At 37.3% G+C, this 16,376-nt stretch overlaps 1 protein-coding gene across 1 annotated transcript in view; it reads right to left on the reverse strand.

Moving 5' to 3' along the window:
• CFAP210 (cilia and flagella associated protein 210) overlaps positions 1-16,376 on the reverse strand; it is a 46,974-nt gene that overhangs the window by 19,717 nt on the left and 10,881 nt on the right. The window contains exons 3-5 of the mRNA XM_058548592.1: positions 13,180-13,406; positions 9,239-9,412; positions 8,946-9,139 (exon numbers count right to left, since the gene is read on the reverse strand). Coding sequence (XP_058404575.1) covers positions 8,946-9,139; positions 9,239-9,412; positions 13,180-13,406 — 595 coding nt within the window. The remainder of the gene's footprint in view (positions 1-8,945; positions 9,140-9,238; positions 9,413-13,179; positions 13,407-16,376) is intronic.

Here is a 16,376-nt window from a genome sequence, read left to right on the forward strand (position 1 = left end):
TGGAGTAAGCAGCTTCAGAGTCACAGTTGCTCTCTTTAGGAGGAGTTAAGAAAAAAGTCACTGTTGACCACAGCTAAACTAGGTTTGTGAGTGCCCTAAAAATACTAGATTTTCACATTTTTATTTGTTTGTTTAGTTTGTTAGAACTATTTAATACTTTACCAATCTTTTAGAAGCAAATTCACCAGTCAATAATCAAGATTTAAAAGACATTATAGGGCTGGCCCCGTGGCTTAGTGGTTAAGTGCGTGCGCTCCGCTGCTGGCGGCCCGGATTTGGATCCCGGGCGCGTACCGACGGGTTGCTTCTCCGGCCATGCTGAGGCCATGTCCCACATACAGCAACTAGAAGAATGTGCAGCTATGACATACAACTATCTACTGGGGCTTTGGGGGAAAAAAAATAAAATTATAAAAAAAAAAGACATTATAAAAAGAGACGCATCCAATTTCGAGAAAGAAAGTTTTTGAAGTTTTGAAATTGCTACTTTACGGGAAAACAAGATACAAAAAATTTGCAATTTTAACATTCCTTAGCTAATCTGGAAATCACCAACATTAAACCTATGCATGTATTGGATAGTTTATTGTTTTAGCAAAAAAAAATTTACATATTCTAAGGGTAAGAATAAAAACGTCTCTAGGGGGCCGGCCCCATGGCTTAGCGGTTAAGAGCACGTGCTCCACTGCTGGTGGCCCGGGTTCGGATCCCGGGCGCGCATCGACACACCGCTTCTCCAGCCATGCTGAGGCCGCGTCCCACATACAGCAACTAGAAGGACGTGCAGATATGACATACAACTATCTACTGGGGCTTTGGGGGGAAAAATAAATAAATAAATAAAATTATTAAAAAAAATGCCTCTAGGGTCAGTGAAAAGGTAATATTGCCAGTGACTTATACATATACACTTTATAACTACTAAATAAAATTTAATTACCCGTCAATAGAGACTTTTACCTTAGTTTGGGTAGACTACTCAACTATCTGCCATTAATTTGGTTTAATGCAAAGTTAACATTTTGAAGGAAATCTGAGATCCTCTAGTTCTGGGAAGAAATACATAACATTCATATCTTTACTTCCAACACTCATGTCCACAGCGGACATTAATAATCAACACAAAACTCCTTCCTGCTGTGTCTTGGTCCTTTTCAACCCAATGTACTGGGCAGCCTCTGCCAAGCCATCAGAGAAGAATTTGTCATGAAACATTTTTGCTATCTCTTATTGACTTTCTGAAGGTCCCAAATCTGTATTTATCTAGCCCAGATCTGACTTGAGCTTATATAGATGTTATAGAGTCCTCCTATAAAAGCAGGAGGGACTCCTACCCAAAATTTGATTCAGGTGATACTCCACACACCAGGAGAATTTGAGAGAAAGTATTACTGATGCAAGGGACTCCCAGGAGAGCTGTGCAGGCACAAGTGGTCTGGACTGATTTGGGCAAAGAAGAAGGAGTGGGTTTGGGCCTTTACTGTGATTAAGGGGTGGGACTGGGGAAAAGTTCCTGTGCATAGGAAACTTAAATTTCCTGCTAGTGCCAAAGGAGGAGGCAAAGCAAGCCCAGGGGGCTCCTTATCAGCCTGTCCAGATGTGGGGCCACAGGGGAAAGGACAGTGAGGCCTAATATGAGGCCAGCCGTCACATATCAAAAATGAAGTCTCTTTATTACAATAGACACACTTGATTCTTGTAGAGACAACCCACTAGGTAGCATCACCTGACTATTATATTACATAGGTGCCTTACATTCACTATGTCTAAAACTAAATTCATCCTCCTCCTCTTCTAAACTGATTCTTTTTGGTTTCTTGTCCTTATCTTGAGGATAGTACCACCTTCTTTTCAGTTGCCTACACTGGAGACTTAAGAATCATACATAACTCTCCTGTAATCCTTTTTTTTTAATTTGTTTTTCCCCCAAAGCCCCAGTAGATAGTTGTATGTCACAGTTGCACATCCTGTTAGTTGCTGTATGTGGGACGCGGCCTCAGCATGGTCGGAGAAGCAGTGCATCGGTGCGCACCCGGGATCCGAACCCGGGCCGCCAGCAGTGGAGCGCGCCCACTTAACCGCTAAGCCACGGGGCCGGCCCTCTCCTGTAATCCTTAGACTTCTCGTTCATTTATTTAACAACTATTTATTGAATTTCTACTATAATGATGAAACAGACAAACATGGTTCCTGCCCTCAAGAAGCTTACATTCTAGTGGGAAAGACAGGCAAAAACAAACAAAATCAAGTAAAAAGGCAAATAGTGTAATCACAAATCCAGGTAAGTGTTATAAAGAAAATAAGAGACCAAGAAAAAGAATAACAATTGAGTTATTTATTTTATATAACTTTGAACAGAGCTGTTCCCTAAGATAAGGAAGTACTCTTTGAACTGGTGAGAAGCTGCTCACAGATGAAGAATGGGAGGGTAAAATTCTAGACAGAAGGAAAAAACATGTGAGAAGGCCCTGAAGCAAGCAAGGATTTGACAGGTGCTTGAGGCCTGGAAGATCAGTGTGATGGAGGGATAACAACTAAGGAGAAGGAATGGTAGCAAAGGAGGTTGAGAAGTAGATGAGGCCAGATCACCCAATGCCTTGCAGGAGATAGCCAAGTTTCCATTTTATTTTAAATGAATGGAAAGCCACTGGAAATGTTTAAGGTAGGAAAATAATGACCAATTTTGATTTTAATAAAATCTCCCTGGACGACGAAAGGAGAAGGGATTAGGAAGAGAGAATAGAAGACTAGTTAAGAGTTGATGCAATAATCCATGGGGCATGAGGATGGCCCGGAAATAAGATGACAGCAGTAAATTCAAGATGTGTTTTGGAGAAAAAATGAACATGAATTACTGATAGATCTGATGTGGGAAATAAGGAAAATGAGGAATCAAGGCGGATTCCTAGGTTTCTGGTTTGAACAAGTGAGTGAATAAGGATGCCACTAGAAAGACCACTGTGGGAGTAGAGAATCAATAATTCAGTGTTAGGATTTTAATTTCGAGATATCTATGAGACACCCAAATGGAGATGTCTTAGAGGCAGTTGAATATGTGAAACTGGGACTCAAGGGAGAGGTCTGGACTAGAGTTACAAATTTGGAAGTTATCAGATTTAGGATGGCTTTTAAATCAGTAGGAATGAATGAGATCACTTAAGCCCTCTTCTCTCTATTTTTTCCCTAGATGATCTTATCCAGAGAAAGGGATGCAAACTATCCTATGATGATTTTTCCTTTTTGGGGGAAGCTGATGAGGTTAACAGTAACTAAACTGTTCTTAAGCAAGGTCTATGGGCCCCTTCCTAGAGAAAGGCTTACCTATCAATAGAAGGAAGCAGAATTATGCAGTGTTTATAGATACTGTTAAGTTTCTTTTCAATAATTATGTTTAAGGTTCTTGGTCAAAATCCCTCTATTTGGGGATTCTTGTGTCACTAGGGTAAGTCCCTTATTTGCCCATCCCCATCATGCCCTCTGGGCTGCAGGTCATGGGCAAACTCTTATACATCTCAAAGCCCGACAATGGAATAGGCTGCCCAGGTCTGCAGCCTAGAGATTTTTTTAAACGTGTGTGAAAAATCTCACTTCCAGGCACAGGGCCAGCAGCTGTACAGTGTGTTTTAGTTATGTATTGCTGAGTAACTAATTATTCCAAAATTTAGTGCCTTAAATCAATAAACATTTATTATCTCACATCATTTCTGAGATTCAGGAATCTGGGAGTAGTTTAGCTGGGTAGTTCTCAAGAGGTTGCAGTCAAGATGTCAGTTGGAGCTTTAGTCATCTGAAGGCTTGACTGAGGCTGGAGAACCCATTTTCACATAACTGTTGGCAGGAAGCCTCAACTCACTGCCACATGGACCTCTCCCTAGAGCTGCTCGAGTGTCCTTACAACACGGTAGTAGCTTCCCCAAGAATGAGCAATCCAAAAGAGATAGCAAGGAGGAAGCCACAATGCCTTTTATATCCTAATCTCAGGATGTCACGTACCATCACTTCCCTCATTCTATTCATTGGAAATGAGTTGCTATGTATAGCCCCACACTCAATGGGGGGGTGGGAGGGGGAGTTAGCTCCACCCTCTGTAGGGAGGAGTATCAAAGAACGTGTGGACATATTTTAAACCACCATCACGTATTACCTGGGTAGCACTTGGTAATAAAATAGAGCATGCAAAAGAGTCTTGTACCTTGTTCCTACAATTTCCATTTCTTTGTGATTAAAAGAATTAAAATATGGTCTTTGCTCAAAAAGGAGAGTCATTCCCAATTTTGGCAGACTTGAGACACACAGCCTACAAAGCACATCATGATCTGACTCTTGCCTAAATATCCAATGTCATCTTTAACTCTGCCCTCTTAGTCCTCTATACTATAACCATTTTGACTACCTGTAGTTACCCAAATCCACCATACTTTATCTCACCTCTGGGTCTTCACCCATGTTATTTCCTCTGCTTAAAATACCTCTACACTCTCACTCGTTGCATGTCTTATTCCTACTCATTCTTCTTCAGGAGCTGATCTCTTCTGAAAAGCTTTCCCTAGATTGGACCAGATGTCCATTTTATATGCTTCCACACACCCTGTACATATATTTGCCAAAATATTTACCATTATATTCTAATTATTTGTTCCATATCTAAAGCCTCCTCCCAAGAGTGTGAACTTCTTAAGGAAAAAAGACTGTATCATATTCATCTTTGTATTCTCATGGACTAGAATAGTGGCTGGCAAATGGAGATTGTTCAGTAAATGTTAGTAACAATGAGTGGATGATTAAATGAATAAATGAATACACTAATGAATGAATAAATAGCTTTTCTTGAAATTTTGCCCCAATAAACTCTTATTATTCAAGAAATAGGGGAAAAAACCTCTCTTTCTTTCTTTTCTACCACATGGTCCTCTGTTTCCACTCAGGTTAATGCTAGTGCTACTATTCTAGTTCTATTGCTGGTTTAAAGAGGCTTTTTATGGGCTCATCACCATTCCTAACAGTATTTTAAACTAAGATGCATTCTAAGTTGTATAAAACCGACACAAGAATCAACATTCAACAGAATACAACCTGGTGATAATTTTGTAAATTCATATACTTAAAAAAATTTATAATAGATTTACATTTTCGGTTTTTTGTTTTTTTTTTGTGAGGAAGATCAGCCCTGAGCTAACATCTGTGCTAATTCTCCTCTTTTTGCTGAGGTAGACCGGCTCTGAGCTAACATCTATTGCCAATCCTCCTCCTTTTTTTTTTTTCCCCCCAAAGCCCCAGTAGATAGCTGTATGTCATAGTTGCACATCCTTCTAGTTGCTGTATGTGGGACGCGGCCTCAGCATGGCCCGACAAGCGGTGCGTTGGTGCGTGCCCAGGATCCAAACCTGGGCCACCAGCAGCAGAGTGCGCGCACTTAACCGCTAAGCCACGGGAACAGCCCTACATTTTCCTTTGTTGTCTTCAGTTGCAGAATTGAATGTTTTTTAATAAATTTAAGATGTAGGACTTCTAGAACCAAATTGGCAACCCAAGCTCCTGTGTTAAAAGTCCTCCTCATCCTAATTCCCTACAGTGCAACCAATGGAATAGGGGAAATCGTATACCACTACTAGAAACTAAAGCAAGGTCTTTCCCGCATACCTGAATTTTCAAGAGATTCCAGGAAAAATAGGGTAGTTGAGAGCGCAGTGAGGATAAGTAATACTTGGCCACCATACACAAAGACTGAGGCCACGATGAAGAGTAAGTAAAGGAATTCATGCTGACCTCAGACCCTGATGAACATGTCCTAGACTGCACTGAAGACAAGCCAAAGAAACAACAAAAAGAAATCCTAAACCTGTTTGAACCTCTAAAATATTGCCAAAGACCACATGGAAAGGGAATCCTGTGGCCCAAACACAGCCTACATGCAAAGGCTATAGGTGGTCGGATAGCCTGTGAAGGTGTTAGCACTTGCCAGGTAGCTTACTGAAGATCACGCTACCTGTTACTGCCTCTGAGCTGCAACAGCCAATATAAGAAGAGAGATTTCTCAAAGGTGACTCACTCGTCAAATATTTGCGTTCCTCTGCCAACAGCTCTGTTCCTAAGTTGCACAAACCCTAGGATCTCTATGCTGCCAAAGAAAAAAATTATAATAAACCCAAAGGTTTCCCTTCTCCTTTCACTAAGGGCTAAAAGAACTGAAGAATACATAATTTGGCAACACACATATCCTGAGAATTGGTGTCTATGTCACTTAGACACTTGTGATTTTGAGAAATAAATATATATACAAAAACCAAAACCAAAATAATGAAAAGAGACACATTTGAGAACATAAAAATAAATATTTTCTCAATACTGAAAACCATTCAGAAAAGATGACAAAAATCTGCAATATATCTAATAAATTATTAATATCCAAGAGATATAAAAACTGCCTATTAATCAGTTTTTAATCAATTAATCAATGACAAATAGACATATCAACATGAAACAACCTACACAAGAGAACAATGGAGTAACCAATTCATGATAACGAAAACCAAAACAAATGAATATTTACACAAGAAAAAATGCTCTGCCTCACTAGAAACTAAGAGAAATGTAAATTAAAAGATACTATTTTTGTGTCCATTAAATTACAAAAAAAAGTACTATCCACAATTGGTTATAATATAAAGAAAAGAGTATCAGACATCATTGATAAATGCATAATTATAGCCTTCTCAAAGGGCAATTTGGCAGTATCTCTCTAAATGTAAAATTCAAGTCCGTTGCAAGAAATCTATCCTATATAAATACATCTTTGCACAAAAGTTACAAAAGATATATGCTCAAGGATGTTCACTGTAGCACTGTTAGAAATGAGGGGGAGAGAAAAATCCAAATTTCCCTCAATAATAATATAGATAAATAAATAATGATAAACTCTTAGTATACAACAATTATTTTAAAAGATGTGACAGACCCACACATTCTGGCATGAAAAGATATTCAAGGTATATTGTTGAGTAAAAAAAACGAAGTCACAGAAGAATATATAAAATCTATGTTAAAAAATAAATACACACTTAAATATGTCCTGTATACAAATATTAGCAACTGCAATAAAACATTCTGAAGGGATACCTATAAAACTTTTAATAATGGCTACTTGTGAAGAGGAAAATGGGACTTAGAGAGATATTGAATAGGGTGGATATGAAGAAGAGCTTTTAAATTTTATTCCAAATTTTGATGTAGTGCTTGAATTTTAAACAATAAGCATATATTCACTTATTATTTGCAACATTAAAAAAAATAATTTTGAAGAGTAGATGAATATTCACTCAAATGTTAACAGTGCCTACTCTAGATCACAAAGATTCTGGTGATTTTTAATTTATTTTTCATTTAGTTTAATGTTTTTGTAATTCTATAATGATCATGTACTAATGATACGATATTTAAGTACAAAAATAATTTTTTTCTTTAAAAATGGCAAAAATGTCCACCAAGAATATTATTTAAAGTTTTTTGATACAGGTATGCACATTTAAACTACAGTGTAAAGAAACCGGTAAGTTTCACATTGGAGAAACAAGGCGGCTGGTGAATAAGGAAGAGACTTTTCACTGAACCCTCTTGGTTCTTTTTCCTATTTCTACATATCAGCTATTTAGAAAAGTAAGTAAAATTATACACAAATACAATCGCCCCCCCATATATATAGTAGCAACTTTTTTAAAAAGATCAGGTTTGCGGGCTGGCCCTGTAGCACAGTGGTTAAGTCTGGCACGCTCCGCTTCAGCGGTCTGGGTTCGCAGGTTCGGATCCCAGGTATGGACCTACACCACTCATCAAGCCATGTTGTGGTGGCGACCCACATACAAAACAGAGGAAGACTGGCACAGATGTTAGTTCAGGGTGAATCTTCCTCACCAAAAAAAAAAAAAAAAACCCATCAAATTGGATTTCTATTTACTGATAATGGTAAGAAGTCATGACACACTGGTAAGTGAAAAAAACATTTACTAAAATGATACTGTTGATCCAATTTCATTTTATAAAATGTGAGTATATATGCTCAGAAAAAAAAAGGCTGTATCAGTGGATCAATGATTGCCAGGAGCTGAGGGTGAGGGATAGAATTTAGTGCAAAGGGGCATGAAGGAATATTTGGGGTGATGCAAGTGTTCTAGTCTTGATTTGGGGGTGGTTATACAGCTCCATGATTTTTAAAAAGTGAATTTTATTAAACGTAAATTATACCTCAGTGAATCTGACTTCCTCTACCTCCAACACCAAAAAAAAGTGTGCAAGGCTATATACCAAAACAATAACAGACTGTTGTGGTGGATTAGATTATTATTCAAAAAGATTCACTCTCTCACTCCCTACTTCCATGGGAGTCTATTTCTCTGTTCACTGTTGTTAAGCTTGGCCATGTGACTCGCATTAGACTCATGGTAGGCTAAGCGTATTTTCCTGACGTTGATTTTGGGTTTAGCTATGTTCTTGCAAGCTTGGGCTCATTCTCTTGCATCTCTGTCAATACCACGAGAAAAGTTTCCCCTAGGTGCCTGCTATCCGTTCATCCTGGACCTCAGAATGTATACACATAGAGCAGATCAGAGCCCTCCCTACAGCCACAAGCAAACCCCAGCCAGTCCTGCAGTTTGAAGAAAGGCTGCCCAGCCAAGTCTGACCAATCCACAGATGTATGAGAAATAAATGGTTATTGTTAAATGCCACTAGATTGTGTGGTTGTTTGTTATGCAGCATAATTGTGATAATAGTAACCAATATATTATCCTTGGGTAAGGGAGTAAAAGCGATTTTTTTAACCTCTTTCTTTGTATTTTTTCTACTTACTAGGTATTTCAACATGTATTACATTTATAATCAGAAAAAAACAAACCTACATCCACTACAAGAAAAAGAGAAAGGTAGAAAAATGGTAATTGATGTATACATACTGTTTTAAATGATCATTGGCAAGAGCCACTCTATCTCTACGTTGTTTTTCTGCTTTTTCTTGTTCTTCTTTAAAAGCTTTTTCAATGTTGAGTTTTAATTGTTCCTCCCACTTTTTATCTGATTTTATTTTACTCTTTTGGGATTGAATCTGTGCATCACGTTCTTTCATAACTCTACTAAGAAGAAGTCCTGACTACAAAAAAAATAAATTACAGTATTTTAAGAAAATAAGGTCTAATTATATATAGATATGTTAAACATATATAAAAATACAAGAAAACTCAAGAAGTACATGAAAGTTTTTCGCTCTTTCTGTCTGGTAAAATTGATATTGCTTTGCATTCTCAATGGCCTTTTTTCTTTCTCCTTGTTTGTGTATTGCTTCTTCCACATCAAGAATTTGTCTTTCTGCCTCTATTTCTTCATCACGCTTCTTTTTGGCTTCAAGTTTCTGTTCTTTCATCCCCTGCAAAAAGAAAAACCAGTCCTCTGTTTTCATTTTTCAGTTTAATTTTACAAAATTTAACATAATGTGAAAATTTGAGCTTTCATTATCAGTCTTTATTATATTTGCATATATCACTAATAAATAAAATATGAAGTAACACTTATGAGCTAATTTTTTTAATTGAAATTTTTAGGTAGGTAACACATTTACATGGTTCAAAACCCCAAAATATTATAAAAGTATACAGTGAACCTCTCCCTCCAATCCTAACTTCCAACTGCACTCTCTAAGATAACCATTATTATTAGTTTCTTGTGTTTACTTCCAAAGTCCCTTTCTGTATTTACATACTACATATATTACTACTTTTGTTCCTTTAAAAAATCAACAGTATGGGGCCGGCCCGGTGGCGCAAGTGCTTAAGTACGCGCATTCCGCTGCGGCGGCCCAGGGTTCGCCGGTTCGGATCCCGGGCGCGCACCGACACACCGCTTGTCAAGCCATGCTGTGGCGGCGTCCCATATAAAGTGGAGGAAGATGGGCATGGATGTTAGCCCAGGGCTAGTCTTCCTCAGCAAACAGAGGAGGATTGGCAGATGTTGGCTCAGGGCTGATCTTCCTCACAAAAAAATAAAAATAAAAAACTAATTCTACCAGAAAATAGGAAAAAATCCTGCCTCTCAGTGCCTCAAACCATATAGGAAAGTGTAGCGGGGGATGGGATCATCTTTTCCCCAGATTTTTCCCCAGGTAAGATAATAAAAGGAGTCAGAGGACACTTCCCCACTTTGGAGTAGCTTCCCACTCATACACATGGAATTAAACTACAGGTTACTGTACCTCGTAGGTAGAGAACCTAGCAGAAGTGCAGAGAGGAACACAGCAAAGACGTTATATAGTTCTACAGAAATAGGCAGGAAGAGAGACAAATCAGAGGCAGATGAAAAGAAGCTGCCTTGGTTCCACTTAGTTTCAAGTCCTGTCTTTCTGTGCAATCTTTCATCACAACAATAAACAGCCATACTCTGATACCAAAACCAGATAAAGACATTTTAAGAAAACTATAGACCAATATCACTCATGAATACAGATGCAAAAATTAATGACATTTTAGTAAATCAAATCCATCAAAAGAATAAGACATCATGTCCAACAGAGCTTTATCCCAGGAATGAAAGCTTGGTTCAATATTTGAAAATTAATCAATGTAATTCACCATATAACAAAATGAAATATAAGGACCTCATGATTACCTCAATAGATACACACACACAAAAAAAGCACTTTAAAAAATCTAACATCCATTCTCACTTTAAAAAAATGCAACAATTTAGAGATAGAAGGCAACTTCTTCACCTTAATTAAGGGCATCTACAAAAAAAACCTTTACCTAGCATTATATTTAAAAGTAAAAGAATGAATATTTAACCTCAAGACCAGGAAAAAGACAAGAATTTCCACTCTCAACATCTATTCAACATTGCATTGAAGGTTCTAAGGCAAGAAAAAGAACTAAAAGGCATCCAGATTGGAAAGAAAGAAGCAAAATTGTCTCTAATTTCTGACATCACAATTGTCTATGTAGAAAATCTGATGGAATCTACAAAAAAGCTACTAGAAATAAGTGAGGTCAGCAATGTTGCAGGATACAAGACCAATACAGAAAAAAGTTAATTGTACTTCTATAGCTAACGATGAACAATCACAAATTGAAACTTTAAAAAATATCATTTACAATAGCATCAAAAATATGAATTACTTTGGGATAAATACAACAAAAGATAAATAAGACCTATACACTGACAACTATAAAATACTGCTGACAAATTAAATGAGACCTAAATAAGTGGAGAGTGATACCATGTTCATGGCCAGAAGACTCAATACTGTTAAGATGTAAATTCTCTGCAAAGTGATCTAGAAATTCAACACAATCCCAATCAAAATTCCAACTGGCTTTTTTGTAGAAATTGACAAGCTGATTCTAGAATTCATATAGAAGTGAAAAGGATCTAGATTAGCAAAAACAACTGGAAAAGAACAACAGAATCGAAGGACTAACACTACCCAGTTAGTGTAGACTTATTAAATTAAACCTACAGTTCTCAGGACAGTGTAGAATAAAGATAGATAAATCAGTGGAACAGAACGGATAGTCCAGAAAATCCCCCCTGCACATATATGGGCAACTGGATTTTCAACAAAGGTGTAAAGGCAGTTTAGTGGGGGAAAGAGTAGTCTTTTCAACAAATTGTGCTGAAACAATTGGATATCTACATGCAAAAAAATAAACTTCAATCCATACCTCACTTCATATAAAAAATTAACTAAAAATAGACCATAGACCTACATATGAGACCTAAAATTTTAAACTTAAACACAGGAGAAAATATCTGTGGTCTTGGGTTAGGCAAAGATTTCTTAGACAAGTCAATAAAAGAATGATCCATAAAACAAGAATTCATAAACTGGACTTCACTAAAATTAAAAACTTGCCTCTTCAAAAGACACTGTAACAGAATCAAAAGCCAAGCCACAGGGGCCAGTCCCATGGCCCAGTGGTTACATTCAGCACACTCCACTTTAATGGCCCAGGTTCAGTTCCCGGGCGTGCACATACACCACTCGTTGGCGGCCATGCTGTGGTGGTGACCCACATACAAAATAGAGGAAGCCTGGCATAGATGTTAGCTCAGGGCGAATCTTCCTCAGCAAAAAAAAAAAAAAAAAAAAAAAAAACCCAAGCCACAGACTGGGAGAAAATATTTTCAGATCAAATATCTAAAAATATCTATAAAGGACTTATATTCAGAATATATTTTTTAAATTCTTTAAACTCAATAATAAGAAAACAAACCCAGTTTAAACATGGGTAAAAGATTTGAATAGACACTTCACCAAAGAAAATATATAGATAGAAAGTTCATAAAAAGATGCTCAACATCATTGTAATTAGAGAAATTCAAATTAAAACTATAATGAGATACTACTTCACACCTATTAGAATGTCTATAATTAAAAAGACTGACCATAGCAAGTTGGCAAGAATGTGGAAGAAACAGAACTCTCATACACTGCTGGTGGGAATGTAAAATTACAACTACTTTCGAAAACAGCTTGGAAGTTTCTTACAAAGTTAAATATACACCTATCATATGATTTAGCCATTCTACACTAAAATATTTACCCAAGAGAAATGAAAGCATATGTCCATACATAGACTGATTCATGAATGTTCACAAGCAGCTTTATTTATAATAGCCAAAAACTGGAAATAGCTCAAATGTCAACATTTGGTTAATGTCATACTATCAACAATTGAACAAATAAACAAATTGTGGTACATCCATACAATGGAATACCACTGAGCAATAAAAACGCGTGAATAACTGATACACACAACATGACAGAATTTCAAAATAACTGTGCTAAGTGAAATTTATAATAGAAAGCAGATAGGTGGTTGCCTGGAGATGGGGCAGAGAGAGGGGGAGGAGTGAGAGGGAGTAAAATGGGGTATGAGGAAACTTTTTTGAGTGATGAATATGTTCATTATCTTAATTATAATGATGGTTTCCGGGGTGTACAAATGTCAAAACTTAACAAATTGTACACTTTATATATGTCCAGTCTATCATATGTTACTTATACCTAAAGAAAATTGTTGAAAATGTGTTTCAATGGATTTTTATGATATTTTACTTGTGAAAAAATATTTATAAAGAGTACTAAGAAACAAGAGCAAGTCTTCAGTGTATGTGTACTCCTGGGTGGTTAGTACTTACTGCGTAAGTATTAGTCCAATGTTTTACCACTTCTTGGGATCGGAAATGCATTTCTTTCTTTGCCTTTCTTTCTGCACGAAGGCATGCTGCTTCTCTTGCCAAACTATCAAGGCTATCTCGAATCCTTTTCCACTCATTGTGTGGAATTATGGTGACCTCCCGGAGATCTACTTTGCTAGGTAGAAGAGGTGGATAGAGAACTTGATCTTCTTCAGATTTCTTTATATCTAGTAAATTTTAAAAAATGGATGTTAAAGACTTTCAAGAAGAGTGTAAGTGATATTTTTTCTCAGATATTTCTATATTGGCAAGATATCTGGAAATTGTTTCAAATATTAATTTTATTCTTATTATCTTAAGAACAGCTAGAATTAAGGAAAGTATACAAGACCTTGAAATCAAAAGACACAGATTTCAGTCCTTGCCTGGTAAGGACTGTGTAAACTTGGGCAAATCATTTAACTTCTTGGAGCCTTGATATCAACCTCTTTAAAATTGAGATCAATAATACGTACCAAACAGGTTGTTATAAAAGCATTTTTCAAAGTTAATCAAGTAGCAGCTTATAAATGGATAACTGTGGGGATGTTCACCTTTTGGGGGTGCAGACGTTATGACTAACTCTATTCAACTCCTTCCTAACTGAGTAGCAGCAGAGTTTGGAAGAACTGACTACAGTCCCAGGGTGGGCCTCATTAGTTTAAGAATACTTACATCTCCCTTACCTAAAATTATTTCTGTAATAAGCAAATAAACAGGAGAAGATGTCTATCTGAGACTTTCAGAAAAGTTCTTCCTTGTTCTTCTGGGAGAGACATCTCAGAGTGGCTCTCAAGCTAGACATGAACAAGGAAGCAGGAAAGTCAGATAGGCAGCCATCCTATGGCCACAAGAGAAAGCAGCCTTAGGATGAAGCTGTAACTGTCAATCGCAAAGAATAAATAAAAGAAGACTCTGGGGCAATGAGGATCTCATTATGCTGCTAGATCAATCAGACCTGAAGCCTGGAGTTTCTGTTAAAGGAGCAAATTTCCTTATTTTTAAACAAAATTGAGTTGTGTATTCTGTTACATGAATTCAAAAGAATCCTAGATGACACAATGGAGCTCATAACAGCTCTTCTCAGAGAAACGCTCCTACCATTTTAATCAATTGAAGTTCTTAATTATGAACAACAAAACTCACTCTAGCTAGTTGAAGTAGAAAAGGAATTCATTAAGAGATATTAGGTAGCCTACAGCATCTCTCAGAGAGCCAGAGAGTTATCCTTAGAAGCTATACATGTAAAACATCATACAAACCATATTATGAGGTTCCAGTGAAGGCTCATGGCCACCGGCACTGGATAGACACTTCAACTTGCCCCGCTTACACTTACTCCACTGGATACTATATACCTGAACCTTCACCACTGTTGCCTCTGAAACTGGTACACTTTTGCTGCCACTCTTTCCAGAAAATGGATTCAACACGCTGTCTATTCCTCATATTACTCTCTTCAGAAGGTAAATCTAGCACATGTACAATGTGCTCAGCCAGCACATGACTGGCTGAGTCTTGGTCCCATGCCTGCACCCTACCTGCAAGGGAGGCAGAAAAAAATGCCTTCTACTTGGTAGAACTTGTAAGGAGGGAAATTCACCAAAATAGAAAATGCATTTGAATAATGACGGGTGGACACAAGCATAACAAAGGTAGTAAAGCACAGGGGGTAAGTGTGTGGACTCTGACTGAAAAAACAATAGAAAAGATTGATGAAACTAAGAGCTGGTTCTTTGAGAAGATAAACAAAATTGACAAACCCTTAGCCCGATTCACTAAAAAAAAAAAAAAAAAGAGAGAGAAGACTCAAATAAATAAAATCAGAAATGAAACAGGAGAAATTACAATAGAAACCACAGAAACAAAAAGGAGTATAAGAGAATACTATGAAAAGCTATATGTCAACAAATTATATTACCTAGAAGAATGGATAAATTCTCAGAATCATACAACCTACCAAAACAGAATCAAGAAGAAATAGAGGGGGCCGGCCCCATGGTGTGGCAGTTAGGTGCACGTGTTCCGCTGCTGGCGGCTTGGGTTCGGATCCCGGGCGCACACAGACGTGCCGCTTGTCGGGTCATGCTGTGGCGGTGTCCCATGTAAAGTGGAGGAGGAGGGGCACAGATGTTAGTTCAGGGCTAGTCTTCCTCAGCAAAAAGAGGAGGATTGGCATGGATGTTAGCTCAGGGCTGATCTTCCTCACGAAAAACAAAAAAGAAGAAGAAGAAATAGAGAATCTGAATAGACCAATCACAAGTAAAGAGATTGAAACAATAATCAAAAATTTCCCAAAAAACAAAAGTCCAGGACCAGATGGCTTCTCTGGTGAATTCTACCAAACATTCAAGGAAGATTTAATACCTAGCCTTCTCAAACTATTGCGAAATATTGAGGAGGACAGGATGCTTCCTGATTCATTCTACAAAGTCAAAATTACCCTGATACCAGAACCAGACAAGGACAACAGAAAAAAGGAAAATACAGGTCAATATCACCGATGATCACAGATGCAAAAACCCTCAACAAAATATTAGCAAACTGAATACAACAATACATTAAAAGGATCATAGACCATGATCAAGTGGGATTTATTTCAGGGATGCAAAGGATGGTTCAACATCCACAAATCAATCAACGTGATACACCACATTAACAAAAAAAAGAATAAAAATCACATGATAATCTCAATAGAAGCAGAGAAAGCATTTGACAAGATCCAACATCCATTTATGATAAAAACTCTCAATAAAATGGGTATAGAAGGAAAGTCCCTCAACATAATCAAGGCCATATATGACAAACCCACACCCAACATCATACTCAACAGTGAAAAACTCAAAGCCATTCCTCTGAGAACAGGAACCAGACAAGGACACCCACTCTTGCCACTCTTATTCAACATAGTACCGGAAGTTTTAGCCAGAGCAATTAGGCAAGAAAAAGAAATAAAAGGGATCCAAATAGGAAAGGAAGACATAAAACTGTCACTATTTGTGGATGACATGATTCTATATATATAAAGCTCTAAAGAATCTACCAAAAAACTATTAGAAATAATCAATTATTACAGTAAAGTTGCAGGATACAAAATCAACATACAAAAATCAGATGCATCCATACACTAATAACAAACTAACAGAAAGACAAATCAA

The sequence above is a fragment of the Diceros bicornis genome, chromosome 10 (assembly GCF_020826845.1).
Source record: "Diceros bicornis minor isolate mBicDic1 chromosome 10, mDicBic1.mat.cur, whole genome shotgun sequence".
Taxonomy (NCBI): domain Eukaryota; kingdom Metazoa; phylum Chordata; class Mammalia; order Perissodactyla; family Rhinocerotidae; genus Diceros; species Diceros bicornis.